Source organism: Prionailurus bengalensis, chromosome X (assembly GCF_016509475.1).
Source record: "Prionailurus bengalensis isolate Pbe53 chromosome X, Fcat_Pben_1.1_paternal_pri, whole genome shotgun sequence".
Taxonomy (NCBI): Eukaryota; Metazoa; Chordata; class Mammalia; order Carnivora; family Felidae; genus Prionailurus; species Prionailurus bengalensis.
The window spans coordinates 128,501,062-128,520,431 of NC_057361.1; the positions used below are offsets into that span (position 1 = coordinate 128,501,062).

Consider the following 19,370-nt stretch of genomic DNA (forward strand, 5'->3'; position numbering starts at 1 on the left):
CTGGGAACTAAGCATGGAACCCCTTGCTTTCTTACCTGCTGGGAGCGGGTATCATACTCCCCTTCTTTGCCCTCTACTTATCCCATAGGTAAAAGTTGGCTGTACCAGGAACTCCTGAAAGTAGATGGGGTCCAAACTGGGTTCTAGGAGAAATCCAGATATAGTAACTGTAGGGAAAACCACTCAACCATAGTAATAACCAAGGAAAGAGGCATTTGAAAAGTATATAATAAGAATACAACTTATGGGGCGCTTGGGTGGTTCAGTCAGTTGAGCGTCTGACTTCGGCTCAGGTCATGATCTCACAGTTCATGACTGAATTGGAGCCCCACATTGGGCTCTCGGGGCTCGCTGTTGTCAGCACAGAGTCCACTTTAGATCCTCCGTCTCCCTCCCTCTCTGCCCCTCCCCCTGCTCACAGACTCTCAAAAATAAACATTAAAGAAAATACAGCTTGGAAGAGTTTTTAAAAGGTCAGTGGCTTTATACAGCTCCAATTTTTTATGTGTGACTGCATATGCCATGGTACAAAATAAAGATGATTACTGAATAATGGCAAATAAAAACCAATATTTAAAGCACTCAAAAGTGGAGGAATACACTGAAATACTGAACACTGGTTATGGTAGTCACTAACCATATCCATATTACTCTGCCCTCTTATTTCTACCCCAGGAAATATTTCTATGAAGTTGTAATTAATATAAGTAAAGTATTTCAGAGTAACATACTTTTAGGAAAATGTTTTTGAACACTTTAAATGACATGTCAAGAGAATCAAATTTTGGGCTTTCTACTAGAGTAAAAACTCTGCCTTGTTAACGTCTTTTCATTCTGGTGTTTGATGTTTCTGTGTTTTCAGTTCCAAAGAATCCGGTCACCAGGGGGTTTGTAGTAGGAATTCAACTTCCTGTTTCCTTAAATTAATTTTTCTTTCTACTTTCATATATTTAAAACAGGATCCTGTTGCAGTGGTAAAGGGTACCATTTATGATAAAGATGAAACCTTTGTGAACATGTATCTGGTAAATAACATTGTGTCAAAATATATGAAATGTTAGGAATTCAAGAAAAAAATGGATCAAAACGTTAGTGGAAGTCTTAGTACACCAGTAGTCACTTGCAGGCAAATCATCTGGGTCACATTTGGTGATCATAACTCATATAAATTAGTAATTAATAATACTTTAAAATAAATCTAAAACATTTCAAAATTAAATACTATGAAATAATGCTGAGGTAAAAAAAAAATCAAAGCTAGAATTACAGGTTATTTAGGATTTAATGCAATGAGAACACTAGTAGGCTTGAAAATGGAATTCAGATTAAAATATGAGCCCTTGATGCTAAACTCAAAAAAACCCAAATGTCCAACCACTGATTTTTGCTGCCTCCATCAATAAAGGTCAAGGATGATCTGTCTCTTAGGGGAATAGTCTTTCTCTCCTGCCTCATCTCCCCTCCAGTGATCTTGTCTGTCTCCGAGAGCATTCCTTGGCCACTTATTCCCACAGTCACACCTGAGACCTTGTCATTACCAATCACTGCCACCCCTTCCTAATCTCAATCTCAAGCCATTCTGTCCCAGCTTGGTTGGGATTTCTAGCTGAAGCACAGGAAAGGGGAAGCCCCTGGGAACTGGAAAGAGGGAGGAACTTGGGAAAGTGACCCCCGTGAGCTCAACCAAACTCCTGGGTTCTTAATGTGTTTCTAATTAGCATACCAAAGAGCTGAACAAAAGGATAGACGACTGCCCAGTTTCTGGACTGGCTACTGTGTTGTGCATGAGCACAGGAACCATCCAAGTGGTTCAGCCAAAGCTTTGAAAACTGAACTAGTATTGGAACAACAGCCCACAGAGGACAGGTTGGAATGTGTGACCTGAACTTTTCCAGAGAAATCGTCAGCTAAAACAAAAATATCAACATTCTCCATAGAGTTTAAACAAAACCCAGAGTTGCATATTAAAAAATGTTTGGAGTACAATTAAAAATTACTTAGCATATGAAGAATCAGAGAAATATTCACATGAGAAAAGACAAAGTATGTTTATGTAGATAATGTGAAAAGTTAATAAATTAGAATGCAGAATAAGCAAAATTGATAAAACCAAGAACTGGTTCTTTGAAGTACTGATAAAAATAGATAAGCCTCTAACAACTCTGAATTATAAAGACAAAAACATAAACAAAGCATTACAAATGAGAGGTTTCTATGCACCAATCCAGAGATTTTAAAGCTATACTAAGTGTGACAACTGTATGCCAATGCATTTGAAAATCTAAATGGAATGGATACCTTTCAAGGAAAATGTCAATTACCAAAATTCATTCACCAGGATGTAGGCTGTGTGCTGCTAGGGTAGTCCCTCCCAATCCCTGTGCCACGTGGCCGCCACAGGTCCCGGTGGCTCTGGAATCCAGTCGGATAGGTAAGCCTCCAGCTAGGGCGCTGACAGTCACATGGCCAAGCCCACATCATAGGAGGGAAGTATAATCCTATTCCAGAGAAGGACAATGAGTATATGTGAACAACAAAATAGTGTATCTAATGGTTTAAAGCTGAATCTAACCATAACTCTGAAATAAAATGAAAGGGTTGCTAAAGATCTATACCCTCTTCTTCCAAAAACAAAAACAAAAACACAAAAAACCCCACAAGAAGAATAAAGAAGAAGAAATAAAAAAAACGGGGGAGGGAAGGAAGAAGAAAGAAAGATAAATGCTGGACCTAAAAGCTTTTATGGGTGAATTCTATCAGAGTTTCCAGCAGCAGACCACTCTGTTATTTAAGTATTCTAGGATATAGAAAAAGAAGACATACATTTTCAACCATTTTATGATTTCACGAGGCCAGAATAACCATAGTGCCACAACCTGAAAGAAAACACAAAAGAACAACATTTACAATGAACTCTTAGTCAAATTATTTTGTCATATAAGTTGAGGAGATGCTGTATAAAATTGCCTCCCATTGGAAAGCCCCAATATATACTAGCGTACTCCTACAGGATATTGTTTTGATTTGTTAAATCCACAATTTTCCAAGTTTATTTGACTGTAGATCCCCCCTATTTCTCTTAATCTCTGTTGAATTTTTGGAAGTACTGTTATGAACCCATCTCAAACATGAATATAGATGCAAAGATCCTAATAAAATATTAGTAAATTAAATCAAACTGTTTTAAAAATATACCATGAACATGTACAGTTTATTTGAAGAATGTAAAGAAACATGGTTAAACATAAACAGATTTACTAGGTACAATTTATTACATTAACAGGTTAAGGAAAAAAACATTTGATTATCTCAATAGGTATAAGAAAGACATTTGAAAAACTCAGCATACATTCTTTGTAAAAGCTCTTAGTAAATAGTAATGTAGTGAAAAGTTCTAGAACGTAATCAAAGTAATTTAAAGTTAAAATGCTAGAAGCATATAAGCAGGAACAAGACAGAGATGCCCACCATCACTGTTGTTATTCATTTTATTTAAAAATTTTTTTTTCTTAATGATTATTATTGACAGAGAGAGATAGAGCATGAGCATGGGAGGGGCAGAGACAGAGGGAGGCACAGAATCCGAAGCAGAGTCCAGGCTCCGATCTGTCAGCCCAGAGCCCGATGCAGGGCTCGAACTCACAAACTGCAAGATTATGACCTGAGCCGAAGTCGGACGCTCAACCGACTGAGCCACCCAGGTGCCCCAATCATCATTGTAATCCAGGTTCTAGTCAGTGTGAAAAGAAGAAATGAAGTATAAATATTAGAAAGGAAGAGAGAAAATAATTTCTTTTTTAAAAATATTTTTAATGAGGGCTCCTGGGTGGCTCAGTCAGTTGGGTGTCCGACTTCAGCTCGGGTCAAGATTTCAGTCTGTGGGTTCGGCCCCGCGTCTGGCTCTGACAGCTCAGAGACTGCTTCGGACTCTGTCTCCCTCTCTCTCTGTCCTTCCCTCCACTCTTACTCTGTTTCTCTCTCAAAATAAAAGACACACACACAAAATTTTTAAAAATGTTTTTAATGTTTATTTATTTTTGAGAGAGCATGAGCAGGGGAGGGGCAGAGAGAGAGGGAGACACAGAATCCAAAGCAGGCTCCAGGCTCTGAGCTGTCGGCACAGAGCCCGAGGCGGGGCTCAAACCCACAGACCATGAGATCATGACGTGAGCCAAAGTCAGACACTTAACCGACTGAGCCACCCAGGTGCCCCAGAAAATTATTATTTCTGGATTACAGTGTCCACCTAGAAAACAGAAGAGATCAATTGAAAAACTGAAGAGAATTTAGTATAGTGTCTGAATACAAGATGTAAACATACACGTATCCACAGTTCCCTACACACTAGCAATGACCAATTAGAGCATGTAATGAGAAAAAGAACCCATTCAAATAAAATACAAATATTTATGATATGTAAATATTATAAAATATCTAGGAATTAACAGACAATAGCTAAATCCTATAAGTGAACTACAAGAATTAACTGATGGACATAAACAAGGATTAAATTAACGGAATGACATTCTATCAGTGCCAGTAAATTAAAGCAATCAAAATCCTAACCCTGCCTGAGGGAAAACGTGACACATCTATTATTTTTTATGTTTATAACAAAAATTGTATACATTTAAGGTGTACAACATGGCGATATATCTATCTGTCTATACTTAAATGATTACTACAGTCAAGCTCATTAACATATCCATCCCTTCCCATAGTTACCATTGTGTGTGGTGAGTATCTGAAATCTAGTCTTTTAGCAAATTTCCAGTATCCGATACACTATTGATAACTATAGTCTACATGCTGCCCAGTAGATCTCCAAAACCTATTCATTCTGCATAACTGCATCTTTGTAACCTTTGGCCAGCATTCCCCCATTTCCCCTCCTTCCCCACCCCCTAGTAACTACCATTCTATTCTCTGCTTCTATGTATTTAAATTTTTTATATTCCACATATAAACGAGATCATGCAGTTGTTTCCTTTCTGTGTCTGGCTTTTTTAACAGATGAGTGGATAAAGAAATTGACACATTTATTCTTAAGTTTTAATGTACTGCATGAAAATATCAAAGAAAGTTTTGAAGCGAAAAAAGGTAATAAAAAATACAATGTAGTATTAGGGCAGGAATAGACAAGCAGATTAATGAACTATAAAATGGGAGTCCAAAAACCCATATGTATGTCAATATTTGAAAAGAGTAGAATTTCCGATCATTGAAGAAAGAATGAAGTATTTTATGGATAGTGTAGGGTAAGTAGCCATTTGGGAAGAATAGTTCTTATTCCTACCTCCACATATTAAACAGAAGTCAATTCCTGAAGGAACCCTAAATGGATTTTAGGAAATCATGGTTTTCTAGTATTTGGGTGGAGAAGGCTTATCTAAAACTAACAGTATTGCCATAAAACATCAAGAGAACAGGCCATATATATACATATATATATATGAGGTACATGGTATAAATATCAAAAGTTATAAAATATTATCTGGTACACATTAATTTTTCTTTGCACCTTGTCTGCCAGCCACCCAGTTCCCCAACTTGGAGACAACTGTTTCCAGATTCTCATAGACAATGTGTGAAATTATGATTAAATAATAAACAAAATATTATTTATTGTTAAATTATTTAATAATTATATTATTTATGAAATCTTAAAGACTTCTTTTTATATTACCAAAGACCATAAATAAAGTTAAAAGTCCGAAAAACATGAAAAAATATAGAATAACATATGTGATAGATAAAGAATTTATTTCCATATGTAAGGAAATCTTATTTATTAATTAATAAGAAAAAAGTCAGCACCTTGTTATTAGTCCTGTTTTCAGTTGCAAGTGACAAAAAACCAATTAACCAAATGTATGCAAATTACAAAATATATATTATTCACCTCTCAGTTTTGCAAAGAGTTAAAAGATTGACAATAATACTCATCATAGACATTATCACACACTGTTCGTGGGTATTCAGTAAAAGCTTTCTAGAAAGCAATCTGAGTAATTGTATCAAAATTTGAAAGGTGTCTATTCTTTGATTCATAAATTCCACTTTTATGATTTTGACTTGACATAATTGGTGAAATACTCAAAGGTATGTATACATCGCAGAATTACTTTACAGCAGCAATGGGAATTAAATAACTTCCTGTATAATGCTATTGTATCAGTTAGGAGACTTTCAGCTACAAGTTGAAAAAAATGGCATAAACTAAAAAGGGATGTATTATTTCATGTAATAGTCTTAAGATAGAGTGGCTCCAAGGGTAGTCAAATCTGTAGCTCAATGGCATCATCAAAAACCCAGATTTCTTCTGTGTCTGTCGTCTTCAGTATTTCAGCTACCTTTTTTTCCTGATCACATTCAACAAATATGTATCAGGCACCGATTGACTATAGAGATACAATAATAAGCAGAAAACCGACAACTCCTACTCTCACATATTTACAAAATATATACTGTATGTGTGCAAAAGGTAATAGCACAGTGTGTTACATAATACAATTTATGAAAAAGATTAATTTAGGTGCAAACATAAAACACCCATTTTCTGAGTATGTTTACGATGTGACATTTACCAAGTGCTAGGTACTTTATATGGATTATGTCATTTCATTCTCACAACAATTCTATGAATTAAATATTATCATTGTCCAGTTTAGTGTATGTGGTACCCTGAGAGTCTGAGAAACTCAATCACACATATATTAACTGGTAGACTCAGAATTTGAACCCATGATGGTCTTACTCCAAAATCCATACTCTTACCCACTATGTAAATAACATTTTGAAAAAGAAAGAAAGAAGAAAGAAAGAAGAAAGAAAGAAAGAAAGAAGGAAATAGACCAAACTGTTACCAATCATATTCTTTAGGAACTGATGACCTGAATCCAGCTGACAGACATCACAACAGCCAGGAGAAAGAGCAAGCAAAACAAAGTCAAAGGGTGCATTGATAGACTGGCAATGGATGGTGGTTGATTGCCTGAAGGTCCTAGAGAAGTTTAAAATAGGGTTCATGGGATAGAGTAGACAAACAGAACCTGTAATCAGGTTTCAGAGGCTATATAAAATTTCATCCTAGGATGCTTGGGTGGCTCAGTCGGTTAAACATCTGACTCTTGATTTCGGCTCAGGTCATGATCTCAGTCGTGAGATCGAGCCCTGTGTCCTGCTCTGTGCTGACAGCCTGGAGCCTGCTTGGGATTCTCTCTCTCCCTCTCTCGGCCCCTCCCCCACTCATGCTCGCTCTTGTGCTCTTTTTGTCTCTCAAAATAAAAGAAAAAATTTGGCCATACTTTAGGATAGGGCCATGTGTGTATTTTACTGAAGTGAAGTAATAGTGAAGGTCATTGGATTAGAGTAGGGGAATAAAACAACCATTCATTCAAATATTTATTGGTCATTGAAAAACAGGTGTATGTCACAGGTTGCAGAAACAATGATGAACAAGACGAATAAGATTCTGACATTTGTGGAACTTACAACTGGAGAAGTAGGCAGAGAGGCCCGATCTTGCAAGGCCTTGTCATGTTAAGAAATGTAAGGTTTATTTGGATTTTGTTCTAAATGTGATGAGAAACCATTGGTGGGTAGTAAGCAGAAGAATGACTTGATCTGTTTTCTGTTTTGAAAAGACCATTCATTCTGGCTGTTATGTTGAGAATGTATTTTGGGAATAGGAACAGAAAGTAAGGTGGCCACTTAGGAAGATACCAGAGTAGTTCAGGAAAGAGTTGGCAGCAGCCTGGACATAGGTGATAGCAATGGCGCTTCAGTGGAGAAAGATTTGATACAGGAGGTGGGGAGAAGTGAGGGATTAAGGATAACTGCTAGGTTTCTGTGTTGAACAAAGGGTTGGATGGTGGTGTCGTTTATAGAGATGGGAAAGATTGGGGTGGAAGGAACACATTCTGATAGATGCTGGTTTCATACTGGATATGTTGAGTATGAGGAATTTGTGCATGTGTTCAGTGGGCGAGTTGGCTGTATTGGTATAACGCTCAAAAGAATGGGCTGGAGTCCTCCATCGGGGAGTCCTCAATGCCAAAACAATAACTGAAGTCACGAGCAAAGGTAAGATTGTCTAGGGAGAGGAGAACATGGAGAGCAAGGAAAAGAACTGGAAAAAAAAAAAAAAGAAAAGGAAAGAGTTGGACTTCCAACAGAACTGAGAACAACGCCCTAAGGGCCATGGTATAGGCAGAAATCATTCCACCAGCACTGTGCTGACAAAGGTCGCTCGTGACTTCCGGCTCCCTTGAATCTTATGGACATATTTTAGTCATTAGCTTTCTGAATCCACTGCTGCATTGTGATACTACTGTCCACTCCTTCCTGTGAAGCTACACTCTCCAGGTTTTCCATTCTCTCCTCCCAAGTTTCTCTGCCCTTTATTGTATACCGAAACTCTGTTGTTCTCCAGGGAAGACTAAGGAGTTACATGCTACATTGAGCTGTCAGGGACAACTTCTGGAGCTACATCTTCTCGAGAATCAGGAAGCTGCTTGCAGATTTTGGAGGCTGTTGGTTTCAGAACTTGATGGGGGTGAGGGAGAAATCCAGGCAGTCATCTCAGGAAAGAGAATTCCAGATACAGTAAAGAGCAAGTACAAAGGCCCTGAGGTGTGAATGTGCTTGGTGCATTTGAAGAACGTTTCAACACCTTCACCTGAGTCTGATTCTGGTTACTTTTAAGGTAGAGCCAGCCTAGCCAGATAGATCCCATGTGGACTATGAAAGAGAGGAGTCAAGGATGACTCCAAGGTTTTTGGCAAAAGTACACAGAAAGACAAAGTTGCCATTTACTGAGGAAGGAAAGGCTATGGGAAGAATACATTTGGGGAGGAAGATTAGGAGCTTGGTCTGGGACATGTTACATTTCTGATGCCTGATAGACATTCAAGTGGATGTGCTGGGTCGGCAGCTATTTATAAAGGTCTGGAGTCCATGGGAAAGAGACAAGCTGGAGATCTACATTCAGGACTCATTGGCTTATAACGTGGTATTTACAGACACGGGACAGAATAAGGTCACCAAAGGAATTAACCAAAGAAAAGATGATCAGACCCTGGCATTATAAGGAGTGTTTTAAGGAGAATGGGATGTTAACTATATGAAATGCTGTTGCATTGTTGGTTTTTCCTTTCTACCTTCCCTCCTCCTTCCTTCACTCATGACTATAAAAATGATAAAGCTGTGCATAATTCAGCCTTCCTATGCCCAGACTCAGAATCAAACATCTTTCCCTTTTTTCCCCTCCCCTAAATATGCACTATCAACCGCAGGTAGTGTTCTGAACTTTTGTGTTCCAATCTGGGCCCCACACTCCAAGTGATCCTGGCACAAAACGAATATCATAGAGTAGGACTCAAAACAGCTGAGACAATTTAGCCTGTGGAAAAGAAGACTTTCCAGGGATGACAATAGTTGTAAACAGCTAGCTGGTGTCATGGGATTCTCAGGCTGTAGTGAGGTCTCTGTGACTTTCAACATGATGATTACATAACTTTCAAAACTCATATTCTTTTTCTGGCTTTGAGATACCAGTGAAGACTCTTTTGCATAGTATATGTCATACATAACGGATAACCTACAATGGTTACTACTGTGGTGACAGACTCTGGAAACAGCTACAACACACACTTGGAATCTCACAGTCACATAATCAACCATTTTACTAAATACAAGCAAATTCTCATTCACATACAGCTAAAGAAAACATTTTTCCACATTTCATTACAATGCACAACAAAGTGAGGAAAAGTATACAGTACATTTTATTCTGGAATATGAGACAATCCAGTCCAACATGCAGTTGTGGTCTTTGTTACAAGTTAGTTGATCTTTTCTTTACCTATGTAGTAAAATAGCTTCTAAAGCTTTATCCTTAGTATTGTATTAACACCTGATTTTTTCACACTCAGTTTCTAAAACCCACTTATTGCAGTGACAACAGCACTGAATTCTACTAAAATGATTTTTAAAGTTTCTAGAACTCGTTTAAGCAATTAAGCTCAGCCACCTTTGCTGGATCCTATGCTGAGTATTTTTAAACCTGCCCTTAAAAAATGCAAGGAATGGAAAAAGTATACATATAGTGTCTTAGACAAGAAAACCATAAAGAAGTTTTGTTTCTATCTTTTTTTTTGAACTGACAGAAGCCACTGAAAAAACTCATTTATCTACTGGATAATCTTGCTTTCAGAATCTTCTTGATACAATTAAACATAGTAGTTGATGAAATTTTGTGTTAATCCTGTTCACCATCTTTTATTTGCCTTCTAAAACCACAAAGCTGGCCACTTAATCACTCCGCCCAGGCCAGGTCATGTGAAATGAATGTAGACAGGATGAGAGCTTCACTTGTAGTCGATGCTGCAGGTTGGTCCAAGGTGGTTTGTCTCCATAATTCTCGTTATTTGGCTTCTTCTTTGTGGCTGAAGCAAATTCCCGAACTTTCAGATTCAGTCACATTCACACCGAAGTTCAGTATTATATCTCAAAGCAATTTACCATTGTCAGGCTTTCCTGTCAGAATGGATATGAGAAACCTGACTACTCAGAATTGTTTTCTTACTGTGAAAAGTATGGCTTTTGCCTAGCTCAGCTGGCTACAATCTGAAAAATAATTTAAAGCATGACCTCTCTTCAAGAAGGTAATGGAACCTTAAGCCAACCATTTCAGTTTTCTGATGCAGTTAGACGTCTGCTCACCTGAGAATTAGGAGCTGACTCTCTAGGGTAGACAAGAACCCCGTGTAGTATGTGGCAAACAGGTAGCCAAGGTCATTGTGAGCTGAGTGTTTACCCCCCATCCCACTCCCCATTGCTGCATTTGGTTCTTTTCGCTAACATGTCCACTGTGTTTCAGTGATAAGAACGCTTGTAGCGCACACAGTTTTAATGTGTTTTTAGTTGTGCAATTACTCACTCATTTAAAGCCTACTTGTCAGTAATACCTGAAATGGCTTTACCTTCGTTTCATCCCCAGGTTCACTCAGGATGACAGCTGAGTCGTAAGCAATAAGGAAACACCCTAACATGTCGAGAACATTTATTTACAGTCATAGCTCTTCCAAAGTAAACAAATTAATAACGGTTCATTCACCCGACAGCAGGAACAAGAACTAGGAGTCAGGAGACCTTCACCCTGGCAGAGAGAGGCTCCTGCTTCTTAGTTTTACTCTTTTGTAAAATGGGGAAGAAAATCTCAGAGGCCTGCTGTGAATTCAAGTGACGGTGAAGTGTTTGTGAGGGTGCCGGTGGTGCCTCTTGCTGAGCAAATGTCTGCCTCGGGGCTCTTTGCAGAGGCAGTCCCTGTACTGTTGTCGCCAGGAACCTGAAGGGACAGGCAGGTTGTGCACTTTTGAGGCAGCAGCTGCCCCTGCAGAGAAACCCCGGGCATGATCTGGGCTGGGGGGCTGAGGGAAGAGGGCATGGCATGGGTTACAGGGTTCCTTTCTTCTACTTATATGGTAATTTGCACGGCACAATTTCTTTCACACAATTGGTTATTCCATCGTAAGGGTGTACATTTTCTGGAATGTGGTAAAAGCAATACATATAATGGCTTCCCTCTTCACACACACGGCATTTTTACTAGAACAACAGGCCTCGAAACGGTCTTAGTAAATAGCTGGTCCGTGCCCCTCATTTTACAGACAAGCTGTTTGGAAGCTAATTGTACCCTCGCACCCAACCCAGCACACACGCTTGGTGTAGGATATTCTCACTGATTAAGTTGATCTCGTAGTCTTTTTTAGTTTGGCTTATTGTTTCCAATGTGATACTTTTTTCCCCTTTACAGATTTATGTTTGTGACCTATGAATGAGCTGAAATACCAAGAAATAGCTGTCCTGTCTGTGGTTGTATTTTTCTGGGCCCAGCTCCCCAAACCTCAGCCCCTTGACATGTGGTCCACTCACAACAGGCCACAAACAGTCGCCGAAATGAGTCCCGCACTCCCAGCACCCAGGCTCCCACATCTACTCCACGGCCTGTCCAAGACCCCTGGAGAAGGAGGCTCCCTTGTATGTAAAATGGAGGCTGAGTTCTCTTCAGTCACGCAAGGATTCTCTTCATTTTCATTACTTTTAAGTTCAGGTGGGAGAGCCGTTTTGGAAATAAAAGGGCTGACTAGCACAAACATCTCCTCTCTGACTTGACAACCTCTTCTGAAGAGTGAACCACATTTGGCACAAATCCACTCTTCACTCCTTCCCATCCCTCCTGGATGGTAATATCCCCCCTTTTAACCAGCTCATAGATGTCTCTTGTCAGGTCTGTGAAGGCTTTCTCCACGTTAATGGCATCTCGGGCTGACGTTTCAATGTACTTCATGCCGTACGCAGCAGCCAGTTTCTCTGCCTCGTGGCGAGTCACTTGCCTCTGTGTATCCAGGTCACACTTGTGACCCACCAGAACAAATACAATTTGGTAGGGCTGAACGTGTACTTTGGTCTCTTCTAACCACTCATGGACATTCTGGAAGGACCTGCGGTTGGTAATGTCAAATAAGAGAAGGCCACCTACTGAGTTCCTGTAGTAGGCGCGAGTGATGGATCTAAAACACAAGAAAGAAGTAAAGAATAAAGGCCGTGCCCAAACTCCTGTCCTTCAATGAACTCAGATGGTGTATTCTAGCGTGTCTCGTTACAGACACAGTCCTTTAGTAAGAATGATTTTCTCTTTTCTTAAACAATGGAATGCAGATGTCATTGTGTAATAATACTACATGAATTTTCAATTGGCCAAAACTTTGAGATGGCATCTTCTAGAAATGAATGCTCATGGCCTTACAGGCATTTCCCCTCAGTTCAGGTAGAACCACAGCCCACTCTCCCACCGTGGCAAAATGGGATACCTAAGCCACAGGTTATTATGTAGCAAAATGAAATAACGAATGCTAAAGTGTTCTCTGACCTGGAGAGCTCATTACAAACTGTCGTAGTTGAAACAGGATTTGAAAAGATTAAACATGATTTTATGAGAGTCAACAGTACATGTTTATAAGTATATAGAGGTATATTACAATAGGCCCCATTTTTCCCACTTCTTACTGCTATGTGCATCTCTGAGGAGAAATGCATTTTGTTTTTTATCTCTTAGGCTATGTGGGAATGGGAAAAAGAAGAATGGTCTGCAAAGGTCCTGACACATTTCAGAGAGGCTGACTCAGGAGCTACCACTGTGAAAAACTGCTTAAAGAGCCAAAACTTCCCCTTAAAGTGACAATTTATTTAAAGCGATGTAATTACAATATCTCTAAAACCTATTATACATGTGCTGTGCTTCTTAAACAGGAGGAGGTGCCTATATTTTAACTTGTTGACTTGCATACGTTATGGTACTTTGCTTAGAGCATATTAGAGCTTATTAGAGGGTGTCAAACTATTTTTGTCTCGACAGTTGCTTGCTTGAAAGTACTGTGCTTTTTGATCTACGTCTAGTTTTAGGTTTTCTGTCTCCTTGGATAAAAAAAAAAAAGATAAACAATGAGTGACTCAGTAGCTTAAGGCTTAGTACAAATGGCCCAGTGATAAGAGAACAGACATCATCCAGGGAATTAAAGTCCAAGCTAGATGATGATAAGGACAAATGCTACGAATGAGTTCAACCAAGCAAATAAGCCTTGGATATGGAAAGCATTTCTGATTCCCTTATGTTTAAAGGAGAATGGTAGGTGTAATCAGAAAATTCAACATGAACAAAGGTTTTCATCTGTGAACAACTTGGTTCAGGAAATCAATGAGGAAGCTGTAACAAAGCCCTTTCCAAACACAACATGAGGCTACATAAAAATTAAAACCTTCCATACATCAAAAAATGTTCTTAAAGTTAAAAGACAAATGACAAGCTAGGAAGATGTTTCACAATGTACATGACAGAGGAGGATTAATAATCTATAAAGGACTCTTACAAATGAAGATCACCCAATAAATAATAGGCAGTGGATATGAAAAGGCTGTTCATACAGAGATTGCAATAAATATATAAAAGACACCTTTCTTCACTTATAGTTTGTGGAATTGCGGGGTTGGGGGTGGGGACAACTCAAGTTTGTAGTGAACTCTTGCATCTCCTCTTCTTCAACTACCTAACCAGTATTTTCTGTGTGGAATTAGTGTTCAATAAATAAACAAATAATCATAAACATATTTGAAAATGCATAAACGCTATTTAGTCCTTTGTTGGTCCAGTTCCTGCTGCTTTATGTGACTTTAGCTCAAATTGTTCTCTCCAAGTTTTCTGTGTACACTGTTTTCTCCCCCCGGGGCTTTTCCTGTCTCTGCTGGGCTACTCCTACTCATCACGGCCTCATCTTCTCCAGGTAGCCTTCTCTGTGTTCACACATATAATTACACATGATACATATTCCAAAGGGAAAACAAAGGGTTGTGACAGAAAATTACACCTGTTCATTGATTACTCATTATATGTGAAGCATTATAGTAGGCAGTGAGCATACAAATATGAACAGGACACTCTTGTATCATTGCTAATTATGTGTTTCCTCCCACTATGCCAGCACGGAAGTTCTAAGAGGGAAGGGCCTGTGTCTGTTTTGTTTACAAGGCATCCTCTTGTGTGTTTCCTTGGGCTGTTTCCCCAGAAACAAGCCCAGCGCCTGGCATGCAGTGGATAATCACTGAATGTGTGCTGGTGGCAAGCAGGAATCAATGATCAGTATCTATTTCATGTAATTATGTGTGTGTTTCTCTATAAATCTATATCTATGTCTAGGTCTATATGTAGCTGTCGCTATATACCACCTATCTATATCTGTCAGTTATGTTAGGTGGACCTGGGAACATGTTTGAAAGTATGTAGTATAAGGACTGAGATTGATAAATTTCAGTGATCAATTCCAGCTAGTTTGTTAGCCAGCAAGGGGCACATCGGTGGAATTGTGATGGAAGCAATACGTATCATTGCCCGGCCTTCCCGGCCAAGGCGCTTCTTTCCCCGCACTGAACTCCCAGGTAGCTGAAGGTGGGCTTGAGCAGAAATCCCCAGATGCTCGGTATCGTCCCTAAGGGGCCGCGACCAGGACCAGGAAGTCCTCTTTTCCCAGGGGTTGTGCAAGCCCCGAAGACCCTCCCACTGCTCGCGGCCCCGGCTGCGCTCCCACCTGAACCTCTCTTGACCCGCGGTATCCCAGATCTGGAGCTTGATGCGTTTTCCTGGCTCGATCTCCACCAGACGGGAGAAAAAATCCACCCCCACGGTGGGGTCCGAAACCTGGGCAAAGCGGCCCTCGGTGAAGCGGCGGATCAGACAGGATTTGCCCACCGTGGAATCCCCGATGACAATGAGCCGGAACTGGTATAGCCAGATGGCCTCCATAGCCGGGGATCAGCAGGTCTCCTTGGCCCGGGCCGGCCTTGGGCGGCGAGAGGGGCGCCCAGCCGAGGCCTCGGAGAGCGTGGCTTGGTCCGGATCTAGATCGGCCACGAGCACATCGCTGGCCTGGGAGCCCGAGGCGAGGTAGGCCCAGGCGCAAGGAGAGCGAAGGAATGGATGCTGCGCTCGCAGAGGTGATGAAATGGCAGCAGCATCAGCACCACGCACTCTGACTCATCACTGACAACCAAGTTACTGTAATCCCGCGCGTAGACGCGACGCCCGGGCCTGCCGCACTATCTGTAAAAGGAGCGCACACAGAAACAGCCGCAAAAATAGCTCCTTCCTTTCTTTTCTAATTCCTCCACCCACCTCCTCTTCTTAATTTTTTTCCTTCATCGTCAAAACCCGAAAGTAATGCCTTTTTCATTAAAACTAACAAAACAATGCAAGGATGTACACAAAAGGCAGGTCCATCATTATCTGACACCCCCCTCCCCCCACCCAAGATATTAACAGCTTGGGATATATTCTTCCATGCAAATATACATGCACATAATTTTTTTTTTTTTTTTGCTGTTTGATTTTACAAAAATTGGATCAAACTGGGCCATTACCCTGGCATTTGCTTTTTGCATGACAATGCTGCAATAGGGATTCTAAGTATAGTCACATGCGTTATTCCTAGGACATAGAGTCTTTCAAAAGGGAACACGAAGTGAAAGAGTAGGAGTATTTTAAATGTAATGGATATGGACATTATACCTTGCAAAAACGTTTATTAATTTAAATTCTACTTAGCGATGTGTGAAAAAACCATTTCTTCGCCTTTTTTCAAGCATCATGTTGTATTCTTTCCAAATTCTTGCCAGTCTGATGTAGTTAAATAAAAAGGTGATCTTTGTTTTATTTTACATTTCCCTGGTACTAATGAGGTCAATACCATTTCATGTGCATTGACCATTTGCATTTCCTCTTCTGGGAATTGCCTCTTCAAATCTTTTGCTCTTTTTTTTTTTTAATGCAATCCCTTATCATTGCCTTACTCAATTAAAAAACAGCTTTATTGGTATATAATTCACACACCATACAATTCGCTCATTTGAAGTGCACAGTCCAATGCTTTTTAGCCTAGGCACAAACTTATGCAACTATCACCACAATCAATTTGAAAATATTTTCAGGGTCATCTGGGTGGCTCAGTCACTTATGCATCCAACTTTGGCTCAAGTCATGATCTCACGGTTTGTGGGTTCAAGCCCCTCGTCAGGCTGTGTGCTGACAGCTTGGAGACTGGAGCCTGGTTCAGATTCTGTGTCTCTTTCTCTGCACCTCCCTTGCTCGTTCTCTCTCTCTCTGTCAAAAATAAATAAACATAAAAAAATATTTTCATCCCGGGGCACCTGAGTGGCTCAGTTGGTTAAGCGGCCTACTCTTGATTTCAACTGAGGTCATGATCTCATGATGGCAGGATCCGGCTTTGCATGGAAGCTTCTTGAGATCCTTTCTCTCTCCCTCTCTCTCTGACGCTCCCCCACATGCGCGTGCTCTCTCTCTCAAAATAAATAAGTAAACATTAATAAAGCAAAATATTTTCATCACCTCAAAAACAAATCACCCCTCTATCATCCTTCCCCACCCCCACCCCCCCCCCCCCCCCCCCCCCCCCCGGCACTCGGCAAACACTAATCTACTTTCTCACTAAATAGATTTCCTTATTCTGGGCATTTCATATAAATGAAATTACAGAATATGTAGACTTTTATAACTGGCTTCTTTCACTTAACAGGTTTTAGAGGTTTATCCACGTTCATTTTTATGACTAATATTCCACCATGTGGATATGCCACATAAACATTTGGGATGTTTCCACATTTTAGCTATTATAAATCGTGTTCCTGATCTCAGGGGGAAAACTCTCAATTTTTCCCCATTGAGGATGATATTGGCTGTGGGCTTTTCATAAATAGCTTTTATGATGTTCAGTTATGTTCCTTCTATCCCAACTTTCTTGAGGGCTTTTATTAAGAAAGGATTCTGTATTTTGTCAAACACTTTTTCTGCATCGATTGACAGGATCATATGGTTCTTTTCTTTTATTTTATTCATGTGATGTATCACATTGACTGATTTGCAAATATTGGACCAGCCCTGCATCCCAGGAATGAATCCCACTTGATCATGGTAAATAATTATTTTCATATGCTGTTGAATTCTATTTGCTAATATCTTGTTGAGAATGTTTGCATCCATATTCATCGGGGATATTGGCCTGTAGTTCTCTTCTTTTGCTGGGTCCCTGTCTTGTTTAGAAATAAAAGTAATGCTGGCTTCACAGAATGGGTCTGTAAGTTTTCCTTCCGTATCTATTTTCTGGAACAGCTTGAGAAAGATAGGTATTATCTCTGCTTTAAGTGTCTGGTAGAACCCACAGGGAAGCCATATGGTCCTGGACTCTTATTTGTTGGGAGATTTTTGATAACTGATTCAATTTCTTCACTGGTTATGGGTTTGTTCAAATTTTCTCTTTCTTCCTGTTTGAGTTTTGGAAGTGTGTGGGTGTTTAAGAATTTGTCCATTTCTTTCAGGTTGTCCAGTTTGTTAGCATATAATTTAGGGTATTCTGTATAATGTGATCAAATGATTTTTCTGCAGCTACTGAGATGATCGTGTGATTTTGCTTTTTATTCTGTTGATTCAATGTATTACATTAATTGATTTTTGGGGCACCTGGGTGACTCAGTCAATTAAGCCTCTGACTTCGGCTCAGTTCATGATCTCGCAGTTCATGGGTTCAAACCCCTCATGGGGCTCTGTGCTGACAGCTCAGAGCCTGGAGCCTGCTTCAGATTCTGTGTCTCCCTCTCTCTCTGCCCCTCCTCTGTGTGCTGTCCCTCTCTTTCTCCCCAAAATATATAAATGTTATTTTCCTCTCAGGACTGCCTTTGCTGCATCGCAAAGCATTTGGATTGTTGTACTTTCATTTGTTTCCATATATCTTTTAATTTCTTCTCTAATTGCCTGGTTGACCCATTCATTCTTTAGTAGGATGCTTTTTAACCTCCATGCTTTTGGAGGTTTTCCAGACTTTTTCCTGTGGTTGATTTCAAGCTTCATAGCATTGTGATCTGAAAGTGTGCATGGTATTATCTCAATTCTTTTATACTTATTAAGGGCTGTTTTGTGATCCAGTATGTGATCTATCTTGGAGAATGTTCCATGTGCACTTGAGAAGAAAGTATATTCCATTGCTTTGGGATGCAGAGTTCTAAATAATCTGTCAAGTCCATCTGATCCAATGTATCATTCAGGGCTCTTGTTTGTTTATTGATTCTCTGTCTAGATGATCTATCCATTGTTGTAAGTGGAGTATTAAAACCCCTGCAATTACCACAATCTTATCAATAAGGTTGCTTATGTTTGTGATTAATTGTTTTATATATTTGGGGCCTTCAAATTTGGTGCATGGACATTTATAACTGTTAGCTCTTCCTGATGGATAGACCCTATACTTATATAATGCCCTTCTTCATCTCTTGTTACAGCCTTTAATTTAAAGTCTAGTTTGTCTGATATAAGTGTGGCTACTCCAGCTTTCTTTTAACTTCCAGTAGCATGATAGATAGTTCTCCATACCCTCACTTACAATCTGAAGGTGTCCTCAGGTCTAAAATGAGTCTCTTGTAGACAGCAAATAGATGGGTCTTGTTTTTTTTTAATCCATTCTGATACCCTATGTCTTTTGGTTGGAGCATTTAGTCCATTTAAATTCAGTGTTATTATTGAAAGATATGGGTTTAAACTCATTATGTTATCTGTAGGTTTCATGCTTGTAGTGGTCCAGGCCTATCTCAAGAAACATGAAAAATCCCAAATAGAAAATCAAAAAGCACACCTAAAGGAAATAGAAGCAGAACAACAAAGATACCCCAAACCCAGCAGAAGAAGAGAAATAATAAAGATCAGAGCAGAAATAAGCAATATAGAATTAAAAAAACACAGTAGAGCAGATCAA

General features: G+C 39.7%; 1 protein-coding gene across 1 annotated transcript; it reads right to left on the bottom strand.

The window, feature by feature from the left end:
* Positions 1–9,662: 9,662 nt before the first annotated feature.
* RAB39B (RAB39B, member RAS oncogene family) lies at positions 9,663–15,584 on the bottom strand. The gene is made up of 2 exons (XM_043570431.1): positions 15,144–15,584; positions 9,663–12,575 (listed from the first exon to the last, which is right to left on the bottom strand). The coding sequence occupies exons 1-2, from the start codon at positions 15,356–15,358 to the stop codon at positions 12,149–12,151; spliced, it is 642 nt and encodes a 213-aa protein (XP_043426366.1). The 5' UTR covers positions 15,359–15,584; the 3' UTR covers positions 9,663–12,148.
* Between the last annotated feature and the right edge of the window lie 3,786 nt (positions 15,585–19,370).